The sequence below is a fragment of the Botryllus schlosseri genome, chromosome 14 (genome assembly GCF_051294905.1).
Source record: "Botryllus schlosseri isolate E-star chromosome 14, Bs_hap1, whole genome shotgun sequence".
NCBI lineage: Eukaryota > Metazoa > Chordata > Ascidiacea > Stolidobranchia > Styelidae > Botryllus > Botryllus schlosseri.
The window spans coordinates 1,126,880-1,153,708 of record NC_137249.1 but is presented as its reverse complement, the minus strand read 5'-3'; the positions used below and the strand labels follow the sequence as shown (position 1 = coordinate 1,153,708).

Sequence of the window (26,829 nt, the reverse complement as noted above, 5' to 3'; positions counted from 1 at the left end):
GCTTGCAACTTTGCCACCAAAAATTAGCCCTGAAAAGGGCTGTTAGTGAAAAGGTAGCCCTGAAAAGGGCTGTTTATGGAAATGTAGCCCTGAAAAGGGCTGTTTTACGACCGCCGCGCTGGGAGCTTTCGTACCAGTCGGCTATCAGATTACCAACCACTTCACGCTGGGTATTCATGGGCGATCCACTCTAGCAATCTATTGTAGACTTCCCAGCGGCCCCCGGTCAGTGAACGAAACCAAATTTCTGCCAAATGCGAGGGAAACAATGCAGGGGAAGTTCCTCGCATAATGCGCAGAAGCTTGTCCTTGACCGGGCGCCACGATGTTTCAATACATTGTGTATGAGCACCTGTATCAGGCGAAACGAAATAATTGGTGTGGTTCACAGTGTAGTGATGTAGCCTATCGGCACTCGGAATAATGTTCCCAGAAATTCGATCATGATATTTTTGTCATGCTGATGATCCGATATCATTTGTGTATATACATTTCTCTAGATGCCGTTCTTCCTGGTCGAAACCATCATATGATCAGGGCGGAATACAAGAAAACGCATTGCTCTATCGAGTATGCCGGGCCCCAATTGTGGAACAGCATCCTGCCGGCTATATGACAGTCGTCGAGCGTGTCCACATTCAAGTCAAAATACAATCAATTTCTTCTGAATGAAGACTAGTCAACCCTCAACATTTACCGGGCCACGACCTGTAATATATCCCTGCAAATGTATTTAAAACGACCAAATTTACATATCAGCAACACAATAATAATGGCCAAGTTGACGGCATATCTTGATCGAACATCATGACACAGTCGCGAGAATCCCCGGAGTCATTTTCCCATCGTTTCATCATTTTCACCTGTAACTTCTTCGCCTCACAGCAGTCATATTGCGTTCATTCGTCATCTCTCTCTGTAAAAATGATCAATAATTATATTTTATGTGCTTATTCCCAATTTTGTTACGTATTCAAGTCAGTCCGGGTGACGGAATCGCTAGCTACATTGACGTTCACAACCCGCAGACCAATTATATCACAGAACACCTTTAATCATATTGTAATTGCTTACATTAATAATCGCTAGATTTACTCGGACCAGAAGTCGCACACCCGCAGTCACGCATCTGGAATTGTGTGGGGTTGATGCCAAGTACGCGTCCCGTCCATGTCCAATTGTCCATCCAGCCCGCGGAGCAATTCTGAGCGGCCCGCAAAAATCTACTTGGAATCCCAAACATAAAACCTGCTTATGAATGTTGCGGGGTGGGATAAAACCTACGTACCTCGTATACGTAACCCGTTGCTTCGAATTGTGATTGCAAATAAATATTTTTTAGGTAATTACCGTGACCGTTACTCACAACGTATTTTCTGCTTCTCATTTGACACGAGAAGAAAAATAACAGCCCACCCGTGTTTACAGTGATTGATACGACGCATTTGCGTTGCGTTGTGTAGTCTTCAGTGCAATCATTTAAATTTATCTAAATCAAAATCGCGGTACAGCGATTGATTCGGCGTTAAATACTGCGAGAGTCGCGGAGAACACGGCTCGACTTCGCCGAGACGCTCAATGGCGTCACAATGAGTACGAGGCGTTAATCGACCATTCAGCTCAGGCGCCCCTATTGTTCAGAACAATGGAAATTTCGAACTCTGAGGTCGATTTTAGGGGGGTTCTAGTGCCCTGACCAGATTTTAATTTATATTTTCGGAATCAGTGTGAAAATATCTTTCGATTGAGACCGGTTTAAATAAATTTTGCGCTCGGGTCGCCAGCTATAAGATTACCGGAGACAGTACTGCATTCAATTCAAAAAAGTTCTTAAGTCGGCAGTCAATCAGTTTCTCAAAAACCGTGGCAAGATTTGGCAAAACAGATATTGGTCGGTAGTTAGAAATTAGCTTTTTACAGCCTTTCTTAAACACTGGCATTACTCTGGCAGTTTTCAGTGCATCTGGGAAAATGCCTAGACGTATCGACTCATTAAAGAAAATGCATATAACATCACCAATAATATTAAAGACTAGCTTCAGAAAGTGAGTTGGGATGAGATCGGGTCCTACTGCTTTGTTACTTTTCATTTCAGATAATACGATCGCAACTTCTCCTTCACTTGTCGGCTCAAGAAAAATGGATTTCTGAGGGCCAGGACTCAAGTACGAGAGAAAGTCATCGCTCCGTCAACTTGTCTACAATTGCATGCTGGCCAAATCTTTCGTCACCTACAAAAAAATTCGACGAGCGCGAGCTATGGCGTCTCTCAGAGATGTTTTTTGTTTTGTGGGGTGTAAACTAAATTTAGAGCGACATATAAATTTTTCTCTGTAACCTTCAACACGAACAAACCAGCAATCATTTTTATTGTGAAGTGTAGGGCTTGTATCAGGCTATATAATGGCACCTATTATTTTTTCAGTACCTTCCTTGAGTGGAATATTTTTCGATTCATGTATAAAATTCGTAGGGTGAGGACCGATGATACAATAGCCAAATCAAGTAAAATAATCAAGCATACTAATCATGAAAAAAATGAAACATGCCTACGTACAGAAAATCTTTATGTAATAATTGCATATGATGTGTTATCGCTATTACGAGGTATTTGGAAGTCGCACTGTCGATTTTCGGGCAATATGTATGTACCCTCAAATTTATAAGTTCGAGCCTAAATCCAAACGTGATTTTATGACAACATTTGAGTTAATATTTATTATATTTTTTGACATTTGCGACCAAACATTCTTCTTTGGCTTGTTGTAGCTTAGATTATAATACTGAGCAAGAAAAGTTGTCACATCTGAGCTTTTTAGGGTATATGTGTCATAGGTCCCCGGGTCGTGTGCCATTGGACCCACCGCGTGGGGACCGATGATACGTTCGAGCAACAAATTTTGAACGTCCATAAATATTTTTTGAAAAGACGGATGTTCATGTATATGTGCGCGATAGGTAGAGCTTGTATCAAAGTGCTGAGCCAGCAAAAGATCTGCTGTTTTCGGCTGAACATTTTGGGGCCAGCGATCATTTTCCAATTTTTGATCCATCGGTACCACATCTCCCCTACTCCTACGCCAACACTGTAGGGGTAACGTTCTCTTTTAGGAGGATATTTGTCCTCCTTTTTCAGGAAATTGAAAATGCAACCTGAGGACACCTAAATGTTATCCTTTTTGGCAATTCGTCCTTTACAGCTAGGCTAATATGAACACTGAACAGGGTCAACTGAGTCTGGCATAAATGACGCGAACGGGTAATGCGGGCGGGAGTCGAATTAGACTGGTGCGGAGATCGTGCTCCCTCTCTCCTATCTGTTATGGAACAATACTACATCACGTGACTTATCGCATAGTTATAACCCAGTGCATATCAAAGAATGACTCAGAGAGACTCATGTGCGCTAACCCACTGCTTAATACCCGAATTGATATAACCGTCCGTACAATATATCTGGAAAAGGCAATTGTTTGTGTCTATTGAACTACAGTCAAGAACTACACAGGACGTTCGTGTCAACTACTGCCAGTTAAGTATATACTGTAAGCTGCTATCCGTAGACCACGGACTTGCCGTATACGATCGCAGACTAACGGACCGATCTTCATCCCGCACTGGTGACCTTTGTTTTAATTTTTTAGTCGACACGACAAAAGTAACGTAAAAAGTGGGTAATTTGGGAGTGAAGTTCTTTTTAAATGAAACAAAACAATATTTCCAGTAAATATGTCAAAATATGCTGTTTTCAATTTCCATAAACTAATTTTTATGATTGTTAAAAGAAGACCTTTTTTTTTTTGGATTTCAAAATATGGCAACCCTAGCGAAGTGCTTTTTTCGGATTCAATTCAATCAGGTTTATTAATATTTTCATCGTTTCAAGACATCACAAGACTGCGATACAATGAAAAAAAGGAAGGTGTCGAAATAACTTGAAGTAGCCTTTAAGATCAGAGACCCACCTTAGCCTAGGCCAGTGGTTCCCAACCGGGGGGAATTTTGAAATTTTTAGGGGGGAATCTGGCTTAAAATTTTTAGGGGAAATCTGGCTTTGGCATTGTATCGGAAGATACACTGGGTTCACAAGGTTTTTAGATTTTTATGGTATAGAACTGTTAAGTAGAAATTAGTTCTTTACAATTGTATGATTCTTTGGCGGATTTCAATCTAAGTGTATGTTTAAATGCCTACCGTAGATATTACACCCTCCGCTAAAGTGGGGCTCACGAGACGATTTCATTGGGTCCACAACAGCCTCTCGACCAGATTGCTACTAAGCAGGAAAACGTCAAGCCGAATTCAGCACAAGGCCGCTAGTGAAATTGTTCAACTTTTTGAGCCAACATATGAGCTAACGTGAAAAATATGGTCCGTGGACATATGAGCATGCGACCAGGGTTGTAATGACTCGAGTCATGACTCGACTCGAGTCAGACTCGAGTCACGATTTTTTTGTGACTCGACTTGACTCGAGTCATTTTCTTGAAATGGGAAAATGACTCGACTCGACTCGAGTCAATATTTGGATTGACTCGACTTGTACTCGAGTCATTACGCATGACTCGACTCGAGTCATTGACTCGGCTTATTTTATATGACTTGAAGGTGAAGAAATTTGGGAATTGCAATGGTTAGATCAACGCATGTGACGAATTCTGTCGACATCGCTATTTGTCACCACTGCTTTCGTTGCACTCGTCTGATATCAGATATGCCGCCGTAAAAACAAAAAACAATGGTACATATAGTAGCAAAGAGCAATGCATTGTACCAAATAATCCCGTGGTGAAGAGGTAATAGTACTCAAGACTTTTCAATTATACAAGCAAACAATCGAAGCAAAGTCCAATTAGAGCCAATGAAATGACTCAGATGGTCAAGTAGCCTACTTGGAAGAGACTGATAAGCTCATGTGTAGATTTGAAGGCGATGATTCTTTGTATTTTTGGGCGACTAGAATGGATGAGTATCTAATGCTCTTCAGTGTGGTTCAAAATTGTTTTTCAATTCCTGCATCTAATGCACCAGTGGAACGTGTATCCAGTGGATTTGGATTATTCTAAGGCCATGCCGCCTCAACATATATGAGAATCTCCTTTCCACTTTAGTATTTTTCAAGTATAACTCATTGATTTGATCTGCTGTCTGTATAAACACACAATACCCTCCGTCCATTTGACGTTTTGTTAGATATGTGCATTGTGCACGTGAGTAATAATGAATGGCTAATGTTGTGTGATGCTTGTACAATAGGGCCGATCAAAAATAACTTCTTTTTTATTCTACATGGTGGCTACTTGATAAAATTGTTACGTTGCATAAAAAGAACACTGAATCCGGCTTAATTTTAAATAGTGGAATCAATGATATGAGAGGAGAAAATATTGGATTTTTGAAATACATGGAGTATTTTTAGTGAGAAATGATTTCATATAATATAATTAAATACTAGTAGTAAGTCGACTATTTTTGTCATATTCAAAACATTCCGCTCTAATAACTTCGCTTCTTCTAGTTGGAATTGAGCCAAATTTGCTACGAATCATACTTTTACACAATCTAACAATATCATGAGGTAGCCGGTAAAATTCGAAAGTCTCTTTGTAATTAATTCAAAATATTTTCTCTTAGCATTGCTTTCTACTGGTTGGAATTGAGCCAAATTTAAGTTCTTTCATGTAATCTAACAATTTTAAGAAGTAGCCTCCTTTTTAAGATTCTGCCCTCATTTTTGAGAATTTTTGGTTAATGTAGGGAAAATTCGACTAAGATAACAGTAAATCAGCACTAAAGTAACGCTCCGGCGACTACTTCGGGAGCTGAGCAGGAAAGTTGACATTTTTCTGGTCAACCACCCGATTTAATTTGAAAGCAAAACCGTACCTCTACATGAACGTTTATTTGTTGATTCTCTACCAGCTTGTATCTAGACGTGAATTCATAGGTTCTCTATCAGATAGTATGTAGACGTGAATTCGTTAATTCTCTATAAGCTATTTGTGAGCGGTCGTCGATGTGCTAGTAATAAAAACTGAGTGCTTGCATTTATGATATATCAGACTGACAGATATTTGATTTAAAGTTCTAAGATTAGTAAAGTTATCGTATTGGCGGCCTGTCTCGTCTATCTGTAGGATCGGTAAATGAGGCCAGGAACTGTCCGTTATCTGCCTAAATAAACATGTGCCAAGATTATGATAGGGACAAAATAAGCATGTTTGGCAAGCAAGGAATTCGATATCACCCAAGCAGGATTGAAAACATAAGTTAAACATGACTTCACTACTGTGACTTGGACTCGACTCGAGTCATAACACTATGACTCGGACTTGACCCTTAAAACGGTGACTTGGACTCGGACTCGAGTCGGTGATGAATTGAAAATGACTCGACTCGACTCGAGTCAAAACGACAAAAGTCATATTGACTCGTGACTCGGAACCAAGTGACTTGGTTACAACCCTGCATGCGACATTACAGCATGCGACACTTCGGCATGCGACAATTTGGCATATGCGACACATGAGCATGTGGGTTAAATTACGGGTTAGGGGTAGGTTAGGTTAGGTTTATGGTTGGGTTAGGGTTAGGGTTTAGGTTAGGTTAGGCTATGTTTCGGGTTAGGGTAAGTTTTTGGGTTATACAGTCACATGCTGAAGTGACGCATGCTGATGTGTTCCATGCTGAACTGTCGTTTTCCATTGTGTCGCATGCTCATATGTCGGGCAACCGAAAAATATACCGTACCAAATTCATCGATTGAACTCAAGTCCATGGCAAGCGGACTTGGTGATTTATTTTTCGTCAGCGGCTACCCGACCGGTCAAAAACAGTTCAAATTTGACTGTACTTTACCAAAGTTTAGTGCGGTCCGCATTCGCCATCGTTCGGACATATCTGAATATGTTTGGCCATCAGTTGCTCAGTTAACAAATGGTTGTGCGTTAAAAAGCACATTTTTATAGTCACAGGCAACTTTTTCATAGGGGGGGAATTTTAGCTCAAATATCGGCCAAGGGGGGCACGAGACGAAAAAGAATATAATACGCAAGCGACAAAATGAGGTGACGGAGGGCGAGGTCGATGTTAGGTCGTTGTCCGGTAAGCCTGAAGACTGGTTAGTATTCATGTAAAAGAAATTGTTTGTATTTCGACTTGAATGCGGACATGCTCGACGACTGTCGGATAGCCGGCGAGATGCTGTTCCACAAGTGGGGTCCGGCATATAGCCTACTTGATAGAGCAATGCGTTTTCTTGTATTCAGTCCTGATCATATGATAGTTGTTCTTCGTTGACGCACGTGTGTTGTACTTGCGCGCTTTTGCTTCACTCCTTTCCCCTACGTCGCTGTTGCGGCGTCTGCAAAAAAAAACACAGAAATACCGGATGAAGAACGAATGAAATAACGAGCAAGAAGTGAAAAACAAGACAACGGAATGATAATATATATTTGTCAACCGTGCAAATCAATGAAATAAATACTAAAAATGTAATTGGGTGAAGAGCAAGGCTGCTGTTGTTTATTAAACAAAAAGATGTAGCGCTTATCACCTGACGGCCTTTTGCACCATGGTCTTTGTTGTTATTAATTTTATCCTTTCAAAACACCGCAAAATTGCGTTGCAATGAAAAGACAGGAAAGGTGTCGAAAGGAACGACAGTGGCCATATAGTGAGTGCATGCCCTCTGGGCATTGGGGCATTGCCCATGCAGGCTAATTTATGCTTTAGGCTAGTGTTTCTAACCTTTTTTCCCTCTATTCCCCACTTCGGGTTTGTTTTTCGGCTCTTCATTCCCCACAACTGAAATTCCCCCCTTAAAAATGCATTTGTTGGGGGCTGCCAGTAAAACTGCACTTGAGCCATACTGCAAAAACTACAACATATAAGTACTCCCTATCATAGCTAGGGGCCTGGTTGTCCATATAACAAGTCGCTGCCGAAGAGATTCGGTGTCCTAAACATAGAAGATATTCGAAAACTAGAAATTGCCAAGTTTATGTATCAGTTCCACTGTGGTCATTGCCCCGAATATTTCAACGACTTCTATACCTCGCCGGAATCACAAGCGCACACGTGCGTCCATGTCGCCGAGATAACACATGATCGACCGCAAAGATCATCGCTCCATCAAATATGCCAGATCTGATGTGTGGAGCAGTATCCCGTCGTCCATCCGACTGATGACGAGCATGTCAAGTCCATGTCCACATTGAAGTCGAAATACAAGCAACTACTACTAAATAAATACTAGTCCATCCTCAAGATTACTGGGCCACGACCTGGCATCGATCTCGCCTTCCACGACATGCCACCCCTTTTTTTGTCGCTTGCTTTTTTCTATACTATCTTCTTTTCCTTTTCATTCAGTGTGCATGCCTCCTCTTTACATGGCCTATGCCAAAGTAGGTGTCTGATTCCATAGACTACTCCAAGTCGCTTCGACACCTTCCTATCTTTTCATTGTATCGCATTTTTGTGGTGTATGGAACTGATAAAATTGCTAATAAACCAATGATGATGATGATGATGATGATGAGTGTGGACACTGGACAGGTGGACATGCTCGTCGACTGTCATCATCATCATTGGTTTATTAGCAATTTTATCAGTTCAATACACCACAAAAAATGCGATACAATGAATAGACAGGAAGATGTCGAAGCGACTTGGATTTGTCAATGGAATCGGACACCCACCTTGGCCTAGGCGTAGTAAAGAGGAGGCATGCACACTGAATGAAAGTAAAGAATACAGTATAGAAAAAGAAAGCGACAAGAAATAGGGCGGCATGTCATGGGAAGCGAGATCGATAGGTCAGTCGTGGTCCGGTAATCTTGAGGATGGACTGTCGGATTGCCGACGGGATACTGTTCCACACGTCAGGTCCGGCATATTTGATAGAGCGATGAGTGTTTGAGTTGCTCCGGTCTTCTTATATTTTCATTATATCGCAACCTTGTGGTGTTTTGATTTGATGAACATTAAATTAAAATGACGATGATGACGTGTTTGCAAGTAGCTCTATTATGGACTGTGCGCAGCTCTAGAAGATACAAGCTAGTATGGGTTGGATAACTTCAATTCAATTTATTGTCAAAAATTTCATCATAATATCAAAATACTCCTCAAGACTGCGATTGAAAGATAGGACGGGAGAGAGAGAGAGAGAATGTCTTTATTTTCAGGTCCGGTATATCTCCGAATATGAACAAAGGTATCGATCAATCCGATACCTAAACAAGAACAGGAAATAAATAGTAATGCTTTCGCTCCAATTCGCTCGATAATATATAGAATCATTGAATTCGCTCCAAATTTAACAGACTGGCAGTGGCAGGTATCTAACGGAAATGACGTTAATTGCGTAATGGAACATGCTGTGACGATAGCCAATAACAAATCGCAGCGCACAATCCAGTGCTCACGTGACTTTATTAGCCAATCAGGAATCGAGTTGGTCACAAAGCCCCACTCCTTCGCTGTCCTTCGCGAAAGCGGTCGTCTTCTTCTTGCGCTTGGAGTTAATGGCTATTTTCTCTGTCGCGCTTCGACATATAGCATTCGTATGTAATAACTATCAGTAGGTAAGTATACTATCCGAAATATGTGAATAAGATAATAGTGTGAGGTGCGTTCGTGGGATCTGATGACGCTCATGTATTGAATCTACCAACGGCCATGGATTTGAGATGGCGTCTACCGAATGGGCGAAAGATTGCTGACTGATGGAGCTGTTATGAGAACCGGCGTACGGATAATGGAAGATCTTGCGGTAGAGAAACTTGCTTCATGGAATCGCTGTCAATTATTGTGAAAATATATTCTGTGTATCGGCGATATGAGGTTGCGTCGAAAATAGGACAGAAAAGATGACATTACGCTTACACCCTACAGTCTATGTGGCGTGTTACTGATGGTATACTTTGCTAGAAAGGCAAGTAAATGACGGTCTGAAGAAATGGTAACGTTCTTGAATGATGTAATGATAAATAGTCCGGTGCATCAGGTGATTCTTGAAGGCTACGATTGATAACTAAGCTGCTAGGTGTCGAATTAACCTAATCTCGAAGGTTGACGGAACTGAGTGTGCCTGTACAATTAGGACACAACAGGTAAAAATCGAAGCTGTTATGAATCTTCCAAGTTCTGACCCTGTTTTTATGCACACGAATGGAGTATAATTGTGTACTCAGTTGCACTTGCCACCCTCTATGACCTGATGGCTTGGATTAGGAGCATAGTCTGGTTCATCAGGTGTTCGAGAGGGTGAAGATTTGAGAGGTAACTCATAAATGAATAAGACTATAGCGTCATGAGAACCCAAAAAGGTGCTTACAGACAGTGCTTCAGACATGCAATTACAGGGTATGGCGGCACACGATCTGCTCTTCAATTGCTAATCTGAACACAACACCCATTGCACGAAGTAACTCATTCCTTGTGATTGAATAGTCTGTCCATATTTGAATAAACCCGAATATTTCTAGCTGACACTCGGTGATCGTCAGCAACTAGTAGAGAATTGGAAGGAGCATTGTGTTGCTGACAGACGTGTGTCAGCCCAAGATATTCGGGCTCATTTCAATATGAATATATTATTCAATTGCATCGGCTCGTGAAGTTCTGTACCTTGAAGCCTGTATGGAATCGGTGTCCTGTGCTCACTATGTTTCATTTTATATTGATTTACTAGACAAGGAGAGTCATCACTGCTCACCTGATATATCAGGCAAAACGTACCGAGATTCCAGTAGGGCGTTGAAGAAGCTCTCTAAACATACCTTGTGAATTAACTGTCTGTTATAACTCACTATAAGTGTGTCATGAAGTCCAGTATGAAGTAGGTGTCTGTGTGGCATACAAATTTAGTTGATATTGAATGTGGTACCATAACTTTTGAGGAAAGTTCAACTCATCTGATACACCACGAAAGCTATATGAGGTTGGGTTGACTTGAATCAATAGTCAAATGCTTGATATCCAATTAAATAGTTCATTGATATTGAAACGAACCAGAATATTTTCGGCTGACAATCGTCATCCAAAAGAATATCGTGGCAGCTTTGTATTTTGACAGTCATATCACTGAAGATAGTTTGAATTCTCTACTTGTTGACGATTACCTCTGAGGTGTGTTGGTCGAAAATAAATTTGTGTATGAATATATTATCTATATTATGCTGAAGTTCTGTACCTCCACCCGTTGGTCTCTTCAAATGCTTGATATCGTCACTAGCCTCAATGTAACTCTGTAGTTGTGATGGGACTGGGTTGACTTGGAAGCTTGAAAATACCACTGTCACATAGGGAAAATCTTAATTGTCCATGCTGCGGAAAAGATACCATGAACTACCCTGCACTGGAGTGATTATGAGATAAATCACTTTGGCACAGTGCAGACTAAGAACCTATTACTTGTCATTAATAGAATGTAATGAAGGCCTGTATATAACTGAAATCCATGGCACAAGCAGTCATGTTTTTAAGGGTGTTACCCACTGCAGATCCCACAAGTTATGTCAAAAGCATGCTAGTATATCTACTTCATGTCAGTGGCATGCTGACTGACGCGTCCCTGATTCACCGCAAATGTTGATACTGTCACAATATTTAGTTATATTGTTTTGAAGCTGTGAGAGTCGGACTTGTAAACATTGATATCCCCCACTTTGACCCTCTGAACATTTCGTGGAAGAGAAGGATTTCTGTCACTCAATTGACTGCAGAAACAGTACCCTAACAACATGTGCAAAGCCGACTAATCAGATCTCTTGTTTGTCTGCTGTTGCCATTATTATGCTACTGCGCACTTGGAATTTTGTTGTCATTGTTACAATGGCAATTTCATCGATGGTCACACTCTGCTGTATTGGTTGCAATTTAGAATCCATTTGATAAGCTTATAACTCTTCGTTAGGGGCACCTGAAACGTTATGAATGTAATGGTGGTTGTAGTGGAAGCAATGTTGAAGTACTGTGCCACAAATCGATTCTTAGACTGATATTTGGGAAATAATTTGACTCGACTCCGTTTGTTGGTGAATTGACAATAATCGGTAAGCTGTAACTCGGTTATGGTAACCTCGAGGTCTTCTTCGCAGATCATCAGTCGTCATTACTGCGAGACATCTGATACAATGAAAATTCATATCATAAAATGCCAAAGGATGCAAAGGTGTATATTACCTCCCTCTAGTTGGGGTTAGACCAGAGACTTGAAGTATACGCTGGGTGCTTGGCACTCTGACAGTGCAGGAAAATGGTGATGCAGTCCCTTTGCATCTCAGTCTCTGCATCAAAACATCTTGATGATGCAGACTGCTCTTCCAAGATGTGATAATGCCAACTCTTATTGAATAATGGCTTGATTACGACCATGTTCGTTGTTTATGTCCCGGTACTCTATGTGCCGTTCTTCGTTAAGATTTTGTATGCTATTGATTGCCTACCAACCAGGTTGATAACTTTGAAAGGATGGTTAAAAGGCATCACTTTGTGGTAATGGCAACATAACGCGTTGTGAAATCGTCAACTTCTTTAACATCTTTAGAATGGATCCCATTTACTATTTGAAACCACACTGACTTGGATCCCAGCCATCTCCATATCTCGTATGATCTGCTTGAACCCATGCTCTAGTAGAGAAGCCTAGGTCATTCTCCCGGATTGTATTTTGTGGATCTAACCCTGAGGAATCTGGTGATGGCAAAATGTTCATGTGGAAGACAACTTACATATTGCAATCTCTTTCATGCAAGACTCGTCTATTCAGGATAAGGTCGATCTACATTGTTGATACTTGTATTCTCTGTGATACTAGTGCTTACAAATGATCGCTGGATGTTCAAAATCCCAGTAAAATTTGCGAATCCGAATGATTACACCTAGTGTCCTATATGGTGTGGACGCAGCGAGATTGAACAGCTCACTGCATTAGGGTTACGCCATACTTTGTCCAACGGCAACTTAGCGGTCATTCTTGACCAGCTTGCAGAGCGTTGAAGTCGATGAATGGGTATCAAGGGAAAGCTGCTGTTGTACTAATTACGACAACATGTATTTTATACTGCTCATGGTCCTGCAACCCCCCCAAAAAAATAAGCCTCGGATTTTGCATTGTGATGCTGTGCTGTGTGGCTCTTAGCTTCACTCAGTTTGCCAGGCAGAATTGTTGCGTCACCATGACAAACTCCGTTACAATGCAAAATTCGAGGCTGATTTCGGGGGATTCCAGGGCCATGGGCAGAACTGAATCTGTTTTCCATTGATATCTGTTTATCAAATTCAGCGCATAGCAACCCGGTCAAAAACAACCGTAAAGTTGCCTTTGTTCAAACGGAAAGTATGGCGTAACCTAAATGCTGTGAGCCGTTCAATCTCGCTGTGTCCCAACCAAATATAGGTCACTATATAATCTGCATTCGGATTCGCCAATTTTAGTGTTTGGTTTTTTCATTCTAGATCCTTGCCTAGTGCTCATGTCAGCAGGGTATAATTTCTTATTGACTCGAATATGGAAAATGACTTGGACTCGACTCCAGTCAGTGTGTGTCTAGACTTTTACTTGGAGTCATTATGCTTGACTCGGACGTCATGTGACTCGACAAATTATATATTAATTATTCAAGTCTCGTATATCGGACCGATAATTGCAAAATAGGTTCAGAAACTATTCTTGATTGTTTGAAAAACATATTTACAGTGTGAAAATGAGTATATTATTAATCCGAGGTCTTTGATTCCACAGAAGCGAGTTGAACCTGACTTGAACTCGATACTAAACAGTAAACACTGTCTCTGGCTCCAGCCGTTGCTCTATGACTTGACTCGGTGGTGAATTGAAAATGACTCGACTTCACTGTAGTCAAAACTATATAAGTCAAATTGACTTGTGACTTGGTTACAACCTTGCATGTCAGATGTGACTTATTGCAAGCTGGCACAAAAAGCGTAATATTAAATTTGCGTTTATACTAGTAGAGATGAGCTGAAATTGATATACTGATTTTTTTTATTTGATCGTGAAATTTTGTTTCATGCTCCGCAGGGTTATTGTGATCCAAGGCTCGAATGTTGAAATAGGCTGACTTGTATAATTCGACCTCTGTTTAACCAGAAAATTCTTGAGTGAAGAGTCGGATTCCTTTTGCTCAAGTTATGTGATACTGTGACGACTCTACGATTGCGTCGAGAGTTGGTCGCAAATGGTTGATGTCCAATCTTGGGCATCGTGGAGCTTTGTGACCTTTCCATCCATAAGGTGTATTTTTCTAAAATGCGTGTTAATTTCGCTTTAGTTTTATTATCTGGCTAACTAGTTAGATGTTCTTGCTAACTAGTTAGACGGGTTAGATATTATAGTTGGGACTGGGCACGTGTCACAATGATCTTCTCGAGTACTAAAAGTGAACTCTCGATACTATTTTCCCATCGTCGAAGCCTTGAAATCTCGATGTCACACAATATGAAACGGGTAGAGCGAAGCTGTCCAATATTAGGGTATTTAAAAATTACTTTTGTCTGGGTTCCGGGGATTACATTGTTGGGTTTCTTGAAAAAACGCTCCTCTCCAAATTTGACTCGATTCCAACCAGTAAAAGCTTTTGCAGAGCCTATGAAAATTTTTGAATTGAATGAATAATTGAATTTTCAAATTTTACTGTCAACCTCATAAAATTGTCAGGTTGCCTAAAAGAACGGTGCAGACAAATTTTGGCTGAATTCTAACCTGCAGGGCAAAGTTATTGCAAAAATAGCATTGGCAGCTGGGAAAATCGAAATAATTGATGAACTAGTATAACTTCGCTTCTATGGGTTGGAATTGTGTCAAATTTGTTTTGTATCATTTTCAGAGACAACGCAACAATTTCATGACATTTACAGTCAAATTTGAAAGATTTTTTTTATAATAAATTGCAATTAGATCTGTGTCGGCTTTCACTGGTAAGAATTCAACCAAATTCGGTGTGTAGCCTTTATTTACGCAACCTGACGATTTAATCAGCGAATCCTCGGAATCTGAAAAAAAAAGTTATTTTTGAACAACCCTGCTATGAACGTTGGTGGAAATCTGCGACGTCGTGATTAACACAAAATGCAATGAGAAATACCGAATTATTTATAATGTGGTGAATTACTGGCATCATATACAAGATGTCGACTCGCAGTCCAATACTCCATTTAGAGTGTAATCACTTGGGCGCTCGATTTTGCCTGGTCCAAGACCAGGCCTTTGAATCATGTAAATCTCAATTATAGATGAATTATTTCTTGAACAGGTGCATTATGAACTTGATTTATGTATGATACAATCAATAGTTTGAATTGTAACTACCTGTTTTGCAATAATTCTGCAATGACCAAGACAGATCTCCGGGATTATAGCAAGACGATGGTGAGTTTGAATTCAATATATTGTATTTTTACGATTTCCAAATCTCTTATCAACTGAAACTCGGGTATGCTAGACTTGAAACGTCTGCTAGTTGACGTTTTTGCATAGCGAAATCAATCGTTTTATACTGATATTGCTCGTCCATTATAGGAATGTGTTAGTGGCCAAGCGATTGGATATTGTTTGATAACTTGATTATTATGTAAGCTTCAACTTTATGTGAGCACAAGTTTCTTGGATCAGTGGTTAATCCACTAATTATAGAATCATCGTTGCCAGGGATTGTGGGTGCGAGTCCGACTTGAAATATAATCGCTGCTTGAAGTGTTCCAGGTTTATGTATAGAACTGCCATGTTAGATTGTATGAAAGTTTTCACATCTTGTTTGTGTAGCTTTTGAGGTCTAATTCGTCATCTGTGGAGAAATTAGGATGAATTTTCTGTGAATGATTTTTTGTCGTTAAGATTTCACGTCTTAATAGATAAGATTCGTTTATTTTGTGAAAATCTGTGTCGATCTATTTTGATTTGTGTCTAAAAAGTTTGTGCCAGTAAGTTAATGCCGTTGACATATATTTTATGTTCATGTTTTAGCTACAAGAAGAAATTGATGATCCGTTGCAGTTGCTAAAAACCCTGTCCTCATATTTGAATGAAAAGGGTGCAGTCGCTGGCACCGATGAAGCAATAAATATTGTCGGGTACGTTCCAATCTTGATTTAATTGAATCGAATCTTGTCTAAGCTGAACTTCTAGTTCGATATTTTGTTGAATATAATGGATTTTATTTGCATTTTCGTCTGAGGCAATTGATGTGAATCTTGAATTCGAATCCGATTGTCATATTGTATCAAGTATTTAGGCCTCACGGAAGTTGACAGCTTGTTCATGAGAATTTTATTCTAGCTACATGCGACATTGCAAGAAACTGGTTGGTCGTTGCATTTACCTCAATATCCTTCGAGTGACGAAAAATGAAGAAGTACTGCGAAAATTCATGTCCGGGGGAGGCTGGAAAATACTGAACAAATGGATTTCAGATGCGAAGGAGACTGATAACGAACCCGTCATTCATGAAATTTTAAAGGTGAAATAACTCTGCAACACTTGCACATTTTTTCGGGTTTGGAATGTGTGAATTGTTATTTTCAGCTGCTCAAGCGACTGCCTGTGGCTCTGCAAGATCTTCGTGTGAATAATACAGCCAAGATAGTAAAACAACTTGCTAAATCTCAGAATTCAAGTGAGTTTTGTGAATCGTTGCATGTTATTGTGGTGTTTAAATATTGATCAATCTTACTCGGTAGAAATACAGGCAATTGCTACTGTAATTGTGCAATCGTGGTTAGCGGTCATCACCGTTAACTCGGCACCTTCGGAAGCAGAGCTGCTAAAGAAAAAGAAGGTGAAAGAGAAGGAGAAAAAGAAGGTGAAAGCGGAGTCCAATGCCAAACCACAAACAAAACGGGAATCCAAGATCCCACCGCCTGTGATGAAGGCTCCTTCCTTTGCCAAATTTCGAAAAACAGGTGTGTTCGCATATTTACACTACATTGTATTTAGGTCGGGTACAGACGAAAGTTCGGATCTAGCATCAATTCAAATAATTTGAGTATAGTAGGGAGACATTTTTCGAGTAATGACATTATATGCTTCTTGCTACCAAGAGTTGCTTTATCAACAATAATTTTATAGTTTCGATACTATTTTCCACTGTGGAAGGCTGTATTGCAGCATAAGAATCATGTAGTCCAAAGCTGTAGTACGTTACTGGAAATGACATATGTTTACACTCTGAGAAAGCTGTAGCATTGTCACAAAGTGCTATGAAATGGGTATGGTTGGAAACAACAATGATCTGTAATGCGATGTATTCATTTGTGGTCGATTTAACTCTCCATATCATTAATGCTGTTGACGTCGGAATGAGTGATATTCATCTTGAAGCCTGATTCTCGAATCACTCAGATACACGATTTTGGATGGCTGTTATTGTATTATGAAATTTATGCCGGTCTTGTCCGTTTTTTTACTGGGATCAGTGATTAGTGTTTGCTTTGCTGTAGGCTTGGAAACGGAGACGGCCATGCCCGAGAAAAAGCCGAAAGTGAGACAGGGTCAACCCATTCGAAAGCGGAATAGTACAGAATCGGCAGGTCCCGTTCCCGATAAAAAAATGAAAGCGGAAACGAAAACTACCAAGAAAAGTAAGTACACTCGAAGTCATGTGGATTTGTTCATTTCTCTTCTGTTTGAAAAAGCGCCTTGCAACTTGGTCTTGATCTGTCCATGATTACTTCCATTACTGATGTGCGCAATATAAATATTAAAGTTTATCCGGCGTGGCGGTAAAATATGCTGTAGTGCCCTACAACTTTCAGACACATAAGCTGTGTGTTGTATGCTGTGATTGGGGGTAGGCACAATGAATAATTGAGTGTCAATTCTCATGGTTCTAGTCTAGCAATGAGGAACTTTTCGGAGTGCTGAAATTTATGCTCCTTGCCAGTAAGAGAATTATAGTTTCGATACTATTTGCCATTGGAACACTGCAAACCCGGATTGGTTGTCTTGCAGCATACGAAACGTAGTACTGGTGGAAATGACATATTTGTGGACTCATGATCAATCCACTGCATTGTTACAGAGTGCAATGGAATGGTATAGTCGAAAAATATCCAATATTCTTTAATATGGTGTAGAACTGGTGTTTGTCCTGTTCTGTAGTAATTCCATTCTGTTAAACCGTACGACGTTAAAGCAACCCTCAAAATAACTTATGATTTGTCTTCTCTTCGCAGTCATGATATCAGATTCGGAAGGTTTCATGGACGCCCTGAATTCTGCGAGTAATCCTGCTCCGCTAACGTTAAAAAAGGTGAAGCGGAGACCTACAAAACCTGTTACGATATCGAATACTGCAAACTCGAATAAAACACAACAATCAGAGGAAGTTGTTTCGGGAGATGGTAAGTGGCGATATTTTTCATTTCGACAGACTACCATTGACACGAGGGAAACGGCACCCTAAGACCTTAGCAATACATCTCTTGTTGTATGTGCATTGTGCAATGCAAAGATTGAGTCTATAGAAAATGTCATGGACATTAGTAATGCTATTTTAATAATAGGATTGCCATACTGGATCCATAGGGTCAGTTTTCTTGTTTGATTCGAGTTGGTGATCAACTATGTTGGATGCAAATTTCCTCATAATAAACTTTGTCCACTAAACAAAACTTCACACCTGAAACATTTCCAGGCCATTTGCTGTGCTATTTTGGTCACACTTGGTGCAGGAATTGATCCTGTGAGGTGTTTTTGAGTGTAGCTGATATTTATGCATTTTACCGAAAAGTAGAAGATTTTTTTAAAGTGTCAAGCTAGCTTGAGCAAGAAATAAATCAGCAGGATAACCAATGGCCTACCGTCTCTTTTCAGCAAATGACTTCAGTGCGGCAGAGCTTCTCAGTAGGCTCAGTCCGCAGCGTGAAAATACGTCACCCGTACCTGCAGAACCGCCCAAGCCAAAATTGAATAAATATGGGAAACCAATGAAGACTGTCCGATTCAAATCTGACGAGTACATAGCCGATGTGCGGTATTTTGAGGTGGATGAGAATGAACGAGGTAATTTTTCACATTCACTGGTGTATTGTATGCTTTTCTGGACTGTAAAAACTAATTTGCGTCAATGAGTTCCGATCATTTCTTGACAGTTGTTGCTGTTGAAATCAAATGCAATTGTAAAATGTGTTTTTCATTTCAATAAAATATTTTCATGAAACATTTGAATACTTAAGCGAATGAATAGACAAAACTGATGTCAAAAATCTTTCTTATTCAGATGATAGCTTATACGTGATGTCACTTTGTTAATTCTGGTGAAGACAATTTTTGAATTTGTTGATTCTTTATCATTTTCATTGTTCACCCAATGCCCAATCAAATCCAATCTAGATAATTTGAAAAAAGCAGTAAGTATTCTAATAAACAATTGCAGTGATAGGATAATGCATTTTGCGGTTAGGAATGCCCCAACTTTTTCCATTTCAGTATTCCGAATATTGTATATGAGGATTGTGCTACCCTGTAATATTAGAGCAGATGCTAACAATACTGTTCATTTTATTACCGACCAAGAATAAGGCTTTTTTGTAGATCTTTACCTAAATACATGATTGCTCTGACTTTTAACAGAAGCATGTCGACTTGACCAAAAACTTTGAATAAATCACAGTGTGAGGATTTGTGAATCACGCTAATGCCTTGACAATCTCCTTGAAACATGACATGTTATAGCCCCTGGTCCTTAAATTTTGAACACTTAATACTTGTTTTGTAACCTGCATTATCTACCTACAAGTATGGTTCATGCGCACGGTCTACGCTTGACTGTAGTAAATACTGTCTCATGACCTGCAACGCTGTAAGAAGCTCGTCTCGTAATGTGAATGCCTCGTCAATTTTGCTAGTATTACGATTTGTAAATAGCAAAATGTGATAAAGTTGCTGCAGATCAATCAATCTCTTGTATCTGACAAGATATCAAATCGACTCGATAACTGTTAAACAGACCATATGATTTCTCTCTGTATTTATTAATATTAAACTTACAATTGACACTTCGAACTGTCGTATTCTGACGTACTAAATTATGATCTAGATACTGGAATTTTATTCGTTAATAGCGTCGGGTGACTCCTTGTACCATTTTAGTTCTTGGCGTTGTAACTTTTCAGGAAGTAGCATGAACGTTTACTCTTAACATTATACAATTAATGGTGACATAGTATGGGTTGTGTCAAAGGTTGGGTAATGTGGCAATTGCTCGCCCATTTGAAGATATGGGTTACTGTGCAATCCCAGAGTGGAAGTGTCGATAATCACTTGCATGATGAATCTGAGAATATTGTGTGTACTGCTAGTTCATTGAACATTGCTGCCAGTCTATGAATATACAATATACATATATGTAGTACAGACTTATGGTTTGCATGTAGCTTGGTTCTGTCTACCGTATGATGCAATATTGTTAGCTCTTTCCAACAGATATGTTACACTTATACTTTACACATTTGATTTGGTTGTTGTTTTATGGACTGATCATGATATCATTCCACTTCCAGTGAATGTCTCCACGCAAAACTTCAAGGACGCTCAGCACCGAGAAATGTTGATCGAGCGGGAGTTGATGAAAGGCGGTAAAATTGAATCTTCCGGAAATGGAGATTGGCAACGGCCGACAGTTATTGACGGATTGGATTTATTGACTCTTCCGGGCTGCAACAGGTAAGACGATAATGGTTTAGAAGTGTAAGAATCTGTGGCAACATTAATGTTATTTTGCAGTGTCGAGAAAGATATTCAGACGGAACGCGAGAAGACAGTTCTGATGTCTATATTTTTGAGTAAAGAAATGGTCCCGGAATCACCAGCGGAACCGGATCCAGAGCCGTATGAGATTATGCAACCCAAGATCATTCCGTTTGAAGACGTGAGTGCCAGTTACATTAAATAACTACAGCAAGATGCGTGTAATCAAATTTTGAAAATATTTCCAATATTAGTTCTAATTTAATCAGTTTCTGGTTCACCTAAAAATGCTACTGGGGAACTGTTTAGTGCAAAACAAACTAACCTTCAGGTATAGAATTTGGCATTGATTTGGATTTGATTTCCAAGATTTTCGCAAATTTGGTAGCACAATTTACTATAAGTCAGACTGGTTCTCTGTTATGAGGGTGTTCCTCCAACCATTGCAGGAAAGTGCAGTAGCTGAATTGATGGAGACGGACCAAGAAGTTGGCTCTAGTGCCGACGACGTCATTTTGAAAAATCTGAAAGCTGGTATGCAAGCGGAACAAGGAGCTGACGTTTTCACTGCGAATTTGAAGAGAATTCTTGAGACTGCTTCAGGTAAATTTATGTCCGTAATACGAAGAAAGCGTAGACCTTAAGCGGTGGTATGTTCCAGTTCGTGATATTGCCATCAAGCCCATGCAACTTTTATGCACTGCTGTGTAGAAGTAACACCTTGCGTTTCTAATCTATTACAAGTAAATCAATCATGATTTGGTAAAGACTGGTTGTTGAAGTAGTCAGTGTTGTTACTCAAGTAGTATCAGTTTCCAGATGTGTCAACTGCTTCAAGTAGAAGTAGAAAAGGAGATGTCTGAAAACTACTTGAGTTAAGTTTTGCCTAAAAAATGTTAACATGGAAGTAGTCTAAGAAGATCCTTACTTTGTTACTGACCATAGCATAATTTAGAAGCGCCTTGCAACTTGGTCTTGACCGTCCATGGTTATTTCCATTACTTATGTGCGCGATATCAATCTTAAAAGTTCATCCGGTGCGACAGTAACATATGCTGTAGTGCCCTACAACTTTCAGACACATCATAAGCCGTAGTACATTCTATGCTATAATTGCCGCATCCATACTGGAACTAACTATGTTGCGCTCTGATCTTTAGCTATGAAACCAAGCGCGAAAGAAGACAACGCTACTCCGGTCGCAGCGTCATCACCGCCGGCAATGGCACAGCCAGCTCACCAACCAATGGTGTGGGAGGGAGCCCCGCCCATGGTGGACCCCAACATGATGGTGATGAACGGTCAAATGCCGTTTTTCCCGGGGCAACCGATGATGGTGCCCGACCCGAATTTTTATCAGCCCAACTGGAATCCAAGCATGGGCCCGCCCAGACCGATGTACGATCAAAACTGGGGACCCCGGCCCGATTGGAGAGGTAGCCGAAACGGTCCACCGTCACGTGGCAGAAATGGTAGGTATTTGGAAAGTGTGTCGCTTTCTGTTTTGGTTGTTCTTTCAAATAAATACAAAATGCCGAGTGAAATTTCCATGTTTATTCGAAATTTCCAACGCATGACGCTTGCGGGTTGCACAGGGCAGGAATCGTACCTCGCAGAGTGATACGAGATTCTAGATTACGGCTCCTAAACTGATCCAAACATGAGAGAAGGATGCTTGTCTCTCGCAGAACAGCCCCACTTGAGATACTGAGGTGTCCAGGCCGGCTCAGACGATGTTTGACAGACTTGCAGACCAGCTCCAGAATTTCCCACTGCAATGATTAGTGCTCTACTGGTCACATAGCGATCACAGACGTACTGACGCGTTATACCCCTTGTCCATGTGAATGTAGCGACAGGTCCGCAGAAATGCCAATGTGTGTGGTTTATTTGAGCTGACCAAGTCCTGCCTTGAAAGCTGCTTTGTGTGTAGACCATGTCTTACTCGAAAGTGCTCATAAATTGCCATTTACAAAGCTGGAGTAATAACGTACTGTCGTTCTTGAGTAGGACTCAGCACCCCCCATCCCACATAGCTACAGAACCATGGCAAGGATTTGTTAATGTTTGGGAGGATGTAGTCAGACTTGGTGACTATTCATTGCAGTGTCTTGATGGTCTAGTTGTGTTGCGGTTAGTCTATATGGCCAGTAAGCAGCCTGTTGAAAGTTGGTGTACGAGCTCCATTCACATGAACACGAACTGAACAGCTTAACATGCCATAGAGTTCCCCTCAACCACCTTTCTGTAATTGGCTTATCAAAAGGACTCTATTTCAAACGAATAGGGTGCAGTTACACTACTACATCTTCTGAAATGGTTTCACGTCCTGCAATGGGCAGATCTTTCTGCCAACTTTGATGTTAAGATATCACATAGACCCTAGGTGTGCTTAATATCCAAGTGCAATTGATGGGGGCGGCCCTGTGAGATTTTGAGTAATAATGGGAGAGGACATTGTATCTCTTTGCTAATAGCTCAAACTATCATGCGGTGCTATTCGTAAATCTAGCATCTCTGAAAAATTATGTATTTGGTACATTTCTTTACAAATTCTATTCTTTGATATGAATATGTCTTTCAATTGTGTATTGAAGTCGTGTACCTCCAAGAAGCTCTTCAAATATTGTTTCATTTGTCTGAGAATATGTCTGAACTAACGTTTTGTGTCTTTTTCAGGTTTTCGTGGACGTAACGATAATTATCACGGCCGGCGTAATGATGCGAGAAGATAACGATTCTCCACAAAGATCTCCATCAACTGCCTGATGCGATAGACCTCCAAGAGATTGAATCATGTGTCGTCATGAATGCGACGAAGTGCCATATTCTCTGTAGAGACACTTGAAAGCTGGATTGGTTGGTTATGTGCTGCGGTTTTGTCCAAGTTCGGAGCGCTACTATCACACTGTGATTTTCTTGAAATACGGATTCTCTCTTACTTATCTGTTCTCTCTTCTTTTGTTTGAATCTCTGAATCATTTTGGAGTTCAGTCTGCGCTGTTACCAACCAAAAGTGATATTTTCTTGTCTTTGAAATGAAAGCTCATTTTGTCTAAAATGTCCCAATTCAAAATATGTATGTCCCAAGTCCTCAGATTGTCCAGATAACAGATCTCAGGGTACACTACACTCCTCCAATGGCATCCAACGATATTTTGGCACCCACCCATTGCTATTTAACCCAAACGATGTGCATTTTTTTGGTTCCCACACATTACTATAACCTGTTCTGTTGATAATCTGTGTGGCATTACTAGCAGGGTCTAGTTGCTACAGTGTGTGCTTGAGTATTGTAAAAACAAATTCGATGTCAATGTGACACTGATTTTCCCTACAGAACAACTCTGATCACTAAATGGCAGCTATTGCTGAATGAACTCTAAATAACTTGTGTGCCTTGAAAATTTGCTGTCTTTCAGAGTGTGACTACCATTCAAGGTTGGTATAGGGGTGTTTGGATTGGTAATGCACCAGTACACTGTGGTAGCACCGAATTGTGGTTCTTTTGACAAGTGTGATTATGACTATGTAGTATCATTCCCCCTGGAGTGTGTGGACTGTACTTTACTTGAAAGCCATGAGATATTGTGTGAGATGGATCTGAAATTTTACTACCCATGAACATCGATAATAGATCATTTTTTTTGTGGCGTTGGTGCATCTTTGGATGGGGCAATGATATCTGTTGAATGATTTTGACCTTCATGCCTGGCTCGTACCTGATCGGTATCATGGTTCTCTGTCAGGCATTTTTTCAGTATGCAAAAACTGTGTTTCTTACATTTGACGGTCATTCGCTATGCTGCTATTACTCCGTTTATAAAGTGATATCTATTTTTTAAAATAAATTCAAGGTGCAACCTGATCTGGTAAGTACTTACCTCGCGGAACCACAGTATACGACACAGCACATAATCCGGCGCGATTTTCAAATCAATTCCGGGACGAGTCGATAGCTTCGCTTAAAAAAGCTACACAATTACCGATCCAAAGGTGCTGACACTGACATTAGCCACAGATCTGCTCCGGAAATTGGTTCATCAAAATCCTAAAGGCTGCCTTGAGAAATGCAACTGTTATTGGCTTATCGACAGGACGACAGCTAATGCAAATTTGACAGGCGAGACAATCGCTAAACCGCAACCGGTAGACTGCGTAAGGCTGGGTAGAACCTCTGCTCGCAGTAGCTGGGAATACTTGAGAGATAATCTCCTGCAATAGGCTGTTGGATTGGGTTGCGCCTGGCATTCGGTGTAATAATGTCAACTGCAGCAGCATTTTCGTGTATTCTCGGCAGCGTCAAATCATTTCAACAGATATCTTTACGGTGATAATGTAGTCGATGGATTACGAACCTACTTACAGGTTTGAGATCTGTAGTAAAACTCTACGGGTGTCCGTTTTGGTTGTATATTTTCACTCCGCTCTGCTTGTTTAATTTATTCTCACTCGTAATAAAATCTCGTTATCTTCAATTGTTTCGGTGCTATTGTGAGTATTGTGTTGGTCGATTGGGTGTGACTAGAAATACTAGCAAATCTTGGGCAAATATGAGAAGATTTCAGAGAAGTATTCGAGCTAGTACTTTACTTACTCTGGTAAATGTGCAGGTCAAGTTTAGTCGGCTAGTGTTTTGTCTGGAATGTCGACAATGGGCATGCTCAGGGTTGTAACCGAGTCACAAGTCAAGCTCACTTTTATATTTTTAAGTCGAGTCATTTTCAATTCCCACCGAGTCCAAGTCAGCGAACAGAGGATCGAGTCCGAGTCATGGTATTATGACTCGAGTCCGAGTCCAAGTCATTGTGTTGATTGCTCAGTTTCCAGTTAAAATCTTCCTAAACCCACTTTTTTAACTCTGTTTGGTGATATTGGATGGTTCGCATTCATAATATATCAATTTTCCTCACTTTTAGCAGTTTCTGGTCGCATTTTCAAGCACCAGTACCAACAAACGAAATCCCAATAATGTGTTGGCTTCGAAATTACAATGAAATGTCGGTCTTGGCCGTCTGAATCTCGAGTCAATGACTTGCTTCGAGTCATGCTCAATGACTCGAGTCCAAGTCGAGTCAATACACAGATTGACTCGAGTCGAGTCGAGTCATTTCCGTATTTTGAGAAAATGACTCGAGTCGAGTCGAGTCATCCGAAAATCGTGACTCGAGTCGAGTCATGACTCGAGTCATTACAACCCTGGGCATGTTCGAAGACTATCGCAATACCGGCGAGATACAGTTCCACGGTCGTTGTCGTCATACTTCATAGAAATAATGGTAATGAATGAAGATAATGTGGATACGCGTTTGAATCAATCCGACGCAGGGATTGTAGCAGTGTTTAGGCCCCAACCACGTGATTAGATACGGCACGGTGCACGGACAGCGTCATCAATCACGAATGTGCATTGTGCATATTGATATTCCGTGATATACTGGCGAGTAAGCATCCGAAGCACGTCCATTACCAATTACTCCAGAAGTAGGGATACCATATGTCCTCATTTTTCAAGATATGTATAGTGCCCTCGGAGAACGCCCAAATGTCCTTTTTTTCGCAATTCGTCCTCTTTTTTATAACTTGGTGGAGAGTTAGACTACTCAGCAGAAAATTAATACATCGTAAAGACCGGTCGTTAAAGTTGGCTCAAGAAACCTCCAACCGAATATTCTATAGTTGGGAGCGGGTATTTCCGGAGTCGAATCAGAAAAATGACCTTTTCTTAGTCTACTCAACAACACTGGCCGTAAAAATTTCCAAATTTCCCCTTTTGTCGTCCGCTTTTGTATTAACTTTAGTAGCTTGTTGTTTTAGTGACCTCTTTTTTGGATCTTAAAAAACGGCAACCCTGCCAGAAGCGACTGGGTAACTGCATGTCCGATACTTTCGTTTCTATATTCGAAGAACTTTACCATGTCTTTGAATTAGCATACTTCGACTTTTGCTTACCTGGAATTTTACGGCATTAGCTCCACTTTACATCATTGCCATCAGTGATGGCCACCTCGAACCCCCGTGTTTATAAAAACAATAGTCACCATGCAGCGAGCTATATAAACAACATAGCCAACCGCAGATAAGGTTCAATAAAAGTTATATTACAGCAGCTA

At 40.4% G+C, this 26,829-nt stretch overlaps 1 protein-coding gene across 2 annotated transcripts; it reads left to right on the top strand.

Annotated features, from left to right (window-relative positions):
* Positions 1-15,282: 15,282 nt before the first annotated feature.
* LOC145454989 (serine/threonine-protein phosphatase 1 regulatory subunit 10-like) lies at positions 15,283-25,194 on the top strand. 2 transcript variants are annotated; one of them, XM_080332940.1, is made up of 13 exons: positions 15,283-15,400; positions 15,995-16,101; positions 16,307-16,487; positions 16,553-16,643; positions 16,708-16,929; positions 17,467-17,607; positions 18,202-18,369; positions 18,842-19,030; positions 20,530-20,692; positions 20,753-20,897; positions 21,166-21,319; positions 21,877-22,188; positions 23,396-25,194. In XM_080332940.1, exons 1-13 carry the CDS (start codon positions 15,305-15,307, stop codon positions 23,449-23,451), a joined length of 2,025 nt encoding a protein of 674 aa, XP_080189066.1. In that variant the 5' UTR covers positions 15,283-15,304; the 3' UTR covers positions 23,452-25,194. The 2 variants fall into 2 exon arrangements, with proteins under 2 accessions (XP_080189066.1, XP_080189065.1); XM_080332939.1 differs by lacking the exon at positions 23,396-25,194 and having other exon boundaries at positions 21,877-23,332.
* Positions 25,195-26,829: the final 1,635 nt, after the last annotated feature.

Coding starts and splice junctions, on each gene's coding strand:
- LOC145454989 (XM_080332939.1), top strand. CDS start 15,305: ATGTATGATACAATCAATAGTTTGAATTGTAACTACCTGTTTTGCAAT. Junction 16,102..16,306: donor GAAGCAATAAATATTGTCGG/GTACGTTCCAAT, acceptor ATTTTATTCTAG/CTACATGCGACATTGCAAGA. Junction 19,031..20,529: donor GGTGGATGAGAATGAACGAG/GTAATTTTTCAC, acceptor TTCCACTTCCAG/TGAATGTCTCCACGCAAAAC.